This window comes from Triticum urartu, chromosome 7 (genome assembly GCF_003073215.2).
Source record: "Triticum urartu cultivar G1812 chromosome 7, Tu2.1, whole genome shotgun sequence".
NCBI classification, from domain to species: Eukaryota; Viridiplantae; Streptophyta; class Magnoliopsida; order Poales; family Poaceae; genus Triticum; species Triticum urartu.
This window is the reverse complement of record NC_053028.1, coordinates 635,636,653-635,642,232: the sequence shown is the minus strand read 5'-3', so window position 1 is coordinate 635,642,232 and position 5,580 is coordinate 635,636,653. Positions and strand designations below refer to the sequence as shown.

General features: G+C 46.5%; 1 protein-coding gene across 1 annotated transcript; it reads right to left on the bottom strand.

Annotated features, from left to right (window-relative positions):
- Positions 1-2,370: 2,370 nt before the first annotated feature.
- LOC125522163 (protein IN2-1 homolog B-like) lies at positions 2,371-4,353 on the bottom strand. The gene is made up of 10 exons (XM_048687241.1): positions 4,200-4,353; positions 4,049-4,126; positions 3,913-3,973; positions 3,742-3,828; positions 3,559-3,657; positions 3,373-3,484; positions 3,176-3,252; positions 2,944-3,051; positions 2,760-2,840; positions 2,371-2,676 (listed from the first exon to the last, which is right to left on the bottom strand). The coding sequence occupies exons 1-10, from the start codon at positions 4,226-4,228 to the stop codon at positions 2,668-2,670; spliced, it is 741 nt and encodes a 246-aa protein (XP_048543198.1). The 5' UTR covers positions 4,229-4,353; the 3' UTR covers positions 2,371-2,667.
- Between the last annotated feature and the right edge of the window lie 1,227 nt (positions 4,354-5,580).

The following is a 5,580-nucleotide window of genomic DNA, read 5'->3' as shown; positions in this document are numbered from 1 at the left end:
TCGACTCGTAGACTCTGAACCAACACATCGTCTGGATTACCAGTCCACGCCGTCACATCTTAGGGTGCTACATATAGACTAAACACATAGCCTCTCATGCAGGAACTCAACTTAACCGGTGCCCATCCATCTTCACGCTGGTCTTCGTCTTCTCGCCGAGACACACGGACGACTCAGACACAAACAAAACTAAAGACACGACTCTTTTTTTTGTTTTTTTTTCAACTGCCGCTTCTTCCTTAAAGCAATCTCGGGTCATCATCCATGCCCACTTCAGCTAGTTGTAGAGTCCCGTGCTCCTTCTTTTCCTCCTTCCGCGGATTAGGACACTCTCGCGAATAGTGTCCATGGTCCTGACAATTGTAGCAACGGACTTTAGATTTGTCAAACTTCCGGTACTTCTGCTTATCTTTCTCCCTACTACGCGAGAACATTAATTGCTCTTCTTCTTGGTCGCGTTCACGCCCCTTCAACGTCAACTCATAGGTCTTCAGCCTCCCGATCACCTCCATCACCGACATCTTTGTCACATCGCCCCACTGCTCTATGGTGCCAATGATTAGTAAAAACTTATCGGGAATGGCTCGAAGTAACTTCTCCACAACTACGATGTCCTCCATCTTTGATCCGAGAGCCCGCATCTCATTAACCAAGGAGGTTAGCTTCAACGCAAATTCACCAACCCCTTCTGATTCTTTCATGCTCATCCTCTCGAACTCCCTCCTTAGAGCTTGAACACGAGCCTTCTTGACACGATCATCTCCAGCATGCATCTCCTTGAGAGCTTCCCAAGCTTCCTTTGCCGTCTCTTTCTCCGATATGGTCATGAAAACGGCATCAGGCACAGCTTGGGCTATGGCGGCGAAAGCTTCTTGGTCCTTTATCTCCTCGACCGCACCATCACCTTCCACCGCTGCCCAGACTCCACGTGCATGCATGAAGATCTTCATCTTTGCAGCCCACACCCCATAATTGTCCCCTTCAAGGATGGGGAACTGGATGGTCACACCACCACCACTCGCCTTCGAAGTCGACATGATCCTCTTCGATTTTCCGTCGTCCGTGATACAACTTGACGGCGACGAAGAATCCTTCAACTCCGCCGTGACGTAACTTGACGGCGAAGCCTTCACACCTTGCTCTGATACCAATTGTTGAAATTTCCCAAGGATCAAACACATGATCACGCTGCAGCTCGGCGGGTCGTGTACGCGCAACTCGTCTTGACGTATACGAACTAGCTGTAGCACTTGATATTTCGCCGGCGCTCACGCAAACACCGGGACCAGAACACACGCACACGAATGCAGCAACTCGAAATTAGCCATAGGCACGTGTCGTGCCTCGTAATATCTCTTTATTGCTTTTCGTTTTTCTGGTGATTACAAATGACGCAAGGTGGTGCATATATATAGGTGCACGACCTGACTCCAAAACTAATGTGATACGGACACAAAGTCCTAACCGGACTCACTTGATTTACTTTCCTAATCTAAAACCCGGCAACGCTGATTGCACCGTACTAAATTTAGCTACCTAAACTTACTAGTACTCGGACTACTACTAGACATCCAACACGTATACTACTAGAGATTGTTTGGATTATCCAACACACCAGCCAAGATGGCCATCGCAGAGGCGTCCGCCCATAGTCCGCACCCCTCGCAGGACCAGATCCGACCGAGCCGTCACCTCATCCAGCCCCAACTGTGCACACCTGGATGTCATCAGTCACGCTACCATCACGCACTACAACGCCCGTCGTCAAGAGCCTCATCACATCCTTCCCGTCCACCCCAGCTCGCGCCGAGACCGCCGTGTGAGGAGACGAGAGCTCCCCACCGCTGCCTGCGCCAACCAAGGTTCGCCTGGCCATGCCTCTGGCGGCTGCGATGGAAAGGATGAGAAGGAGGAGGGACCCTAGCAGTAGCGTCTAGGGTTCCCTCCCGGTCGCATGCATTGAAATGCGGGAGTGGTGGGGAGGAGCAGGTGTATCACCCTCGTGCTCTCAAACTATTCATGGGAAAGAGGCACGCCCTAGATGGTCAAATGTTTCCTTCTGTACGAGAATTGCTTATGAATCGCACTCTTTCCGATAATATTACGCTTCCTATATGAACTTGTCTTCACTGCCGCAACTATCATTAGCTACTAGAAGTGATATGTGTAGGTATACCTTTAAAGATCTATCTACCACTAACCAAAACAGGGTCCTCGTTATGTGAGAATGTCTAATGTGTCTGCCGAGAGAGGCAAAGGAGGAGCTCGAGCTCTCAGTTGTCACGGAGGCAGCAAAGGAAGCTTTATAGGATTGAGATCTAATCTGATATCATGAAAGAGATATTGGTGGGATGAGAGAATTTTGGGGAATGCGGTACACGATTGCAACCAGCAAGGCTACAAATTTTATAGCTCAATGGAGAAATGGTAGGGATTGCACAACTCCATTACGATCTACAGGTGATATACAATTTCAGATATGCAAAGATATCACTAGCACCTGGCAAGGAAAGATTACAGTACGATCCTGTTTATATATTTGTTCTCTAACAGCACAGCACGGCAGAACATTCAACGAGCGAAAACAATCCTTGGTCTTTCTCTGCTTCATAAGATTCTGCAGGAGTTTCCTGGTCGTAGTTCCTTGGCCACCACAAGTCCAAATCATTAAGGAATCTGAAAGTCAAAGTCAAAGGGTAAGTGTGGTTGGGTTTGGAAGGTGGCATGATCCAAGGCTAAAAAATTGGAAGATAACGTACCCCAAACTTCTCTTTGATTATATCAAGCGTAACTTGTGTGTCCAGTTTGGTTTGTGTATATGCGTTGATCTTGTTGACTTCCTGCAACATTCAACATTGGCATATAACTAGCTAACCCACTGATAACACCTCAGTAGGATATATCAAGTAAATTGTATCCCATCTAGCATTATCCAGAACATACCTCGATGAATCTACCAAGGTTGGGTCTGCCCCCAATGATATCGTAGTTCTTGATGCCAGAATAGGATATCTGAAGCCTTTCGATGAATGGCACATATGCAATGTCGACCTAGAAAGATTATATATCACAAAAAAACCATGTATTTCAAAAAACACAATTCTTCTGAAATCTTTTCTGGACTTTGGCCATGGATAGAGGAAAGGGAACCCCTGATGGAGTGATATACACATACCAGGCTGAAGTGGCCAAGGAAGAAAGGGCCATCGCTGAACTTTCCTAGGGCAGCTTCTATTTTATCAACAGCGGCAACTAATGGTAGATGAAACAAGGTGAAATGTGAGCACAAACTATGTGCAGCCTTTCAATATAGAACGTCTCAAACAAACAAATATGCTGTCAGTAGTGCACTGTTCTGCTGTGTTTGTTTACCAGCTTCGTCGGTCACATCTCCCTTGGAGCGTAGGCATGAGAAGAAAGCGCTGGCGTTGAAACTGTCGCTGTACGCAAGCAATTCGTCGGCAAACATCTTCTTTGCAGAATCCTGGTGGTTCAGTACATCAGGAATGCAAACTTCAGTTCCACTGAAAACAACGAACATGTGTATTTGTCTCTTACATGAGGGAGCAATTCTGCGCCATCGAAATTGTCATCAATGTACTTGAGCAGATTCAGGCTCTCTCCTTTCACTTGCTTGTTGTGCTCCAGGGCAGGTACCTGTATGTTCAACATACATATATGTGTGCATGAAGAGAAATGATAAATACTATGTCACAAATCTGCAAGAATCATATATACTACCTTGTTCTCTGGGTAGACCTTGTCCTTGTACCAGGCTGGCCTGTCCACGAGATCTAGCGCGACTATCTTGATCTTGTCCTGCAATCCCTGCACATGAATCATATGAGAAGGAAGGAAATTCCACTAAAAAGGGAAGAAAAAAAAACACTCCGACTAGTGCCTGCTTGCTACCTTGCAGTTCCTGGCGATCCAGACGCGCTGCGCGTACGGGCAGTGGTACGCCACGTACAGCCTTCACGAGAGAAGAAGAAAGTGAAGACCGACAGGATAAACCTGCAATCAAGGAATGTATTTCACCTGCGTGTACCTGGTGGTGCCGTCGAAGAGGGAAGGGGGCTCGGAGGAGGCGGAGGTCAGGTCGGCGGGGAGATCTTCTCCGGCGGAGCTGTGAATGCTGAATTCATTAGTAGGCCGAGAGAGATTCAATCGAGAACAAAGGCATGAGATTGCGCGCCTACATGACCGGAACGGCAGCACCTGCGGCCATGATCGGTAGAGCAAGCTGGAGCCTAGTGCGGGTCAAACTGGCAGTTGGATGGAATTAATGGACGAAAGAACAAGACTAGAGACAAAAGCAGTTGGATGCAAGGGAGAGAGAGAATCTTTAACGTCGATTCCCTACGTTGCTGTCTGTACCACCAATCTCGGTGTTGACCGTCTCCAAGTCTCGTTCCAAGTGGTACTATTCCATTCTGATAAAGATCCTCTAGCCTGCTCGTGATAAGAATAATGACGTCAGGCTTGCCGGAGAGACGTCCGAAGCTGGTTTCGTAATTTTTTGTAGCCATGTGCAATTGTTCCATTTCCATGTCAACGGCTTCAAGGAGGATTTGGTCACCTGACTTGGTTGAAATAAGGGTGTTGGGACGGGCATCACAAAAATATAAAACCGAAGCTCTGCCACTCCAAGCAAAACAAATCTACAGGACAAACTTTGAACCGTGATTATAATTGTTTGAAATTGATCAAAACTGTGACTAAAAATCATTGCAGAATTATGGTCACATTTTTTTAAAGTGTAATTAAAGAAGTTCACAATAAGAAATGTTAATGAGTTTACAAGAAAAGTCACTGCATGCCAACCTTTATTTCTCAACTTAAGTAACGTTTTCCATTCCTGCAATCTAACCAACACTAGTAGAAAAAACCCCATTCATCCCGGTTGATAAGCGTCTTTTGTCCCGGTTTGTGAACCGGGACTAAAGAGTCGTTACGAATGCTCTAACCCTTTAGTCCCGGTTCTTACACGAACCGGGACAGATGGGCCTCCATGTGGCCGGTGCGCCGAGCCCAGGTAGGATGGCCTTTGGTCCTAGTTGGTGGCACCAACCGGGACCAATAGGCATCCACGCGTCAGCATTTTAAGGGCTGGGGTTTTTGTTTTTTTAAAAGGGGGGGAGGGTTGGGCTTTAATTCAGGTGTTTCATATATTGTGTTAGCTAGCTAATTTATAGAGAGAAGTGTCCTTTCTTATTTCCGTGCTTGGACGACGCTATATATATGTATATATAGAGAGGACTAGACACGCTAGCTAGTAAGCAAATAAAGGAAACAGAAGATCGTCATGAACATATGCATACAGAGAGAAGTGATATCGACCACCTCTCCTTCTCCGAGAGATTGGTCGAACAACAAGTTCTCGTATATCTATCCGACACTACCGGCTACATATATACAATAATTATCTCTTACAATATAATCTCCTAATTATATATGAACACAGGGTCCACATAGTGTTCTCCGTCTTCAGCGATCACGTGGTCAAGGAAGAATGCCGCCAATTCCTCTTGAATTTCTTGCATACGATCTGGTGCTAGGAGTTCATCCCGCATCCGAAAC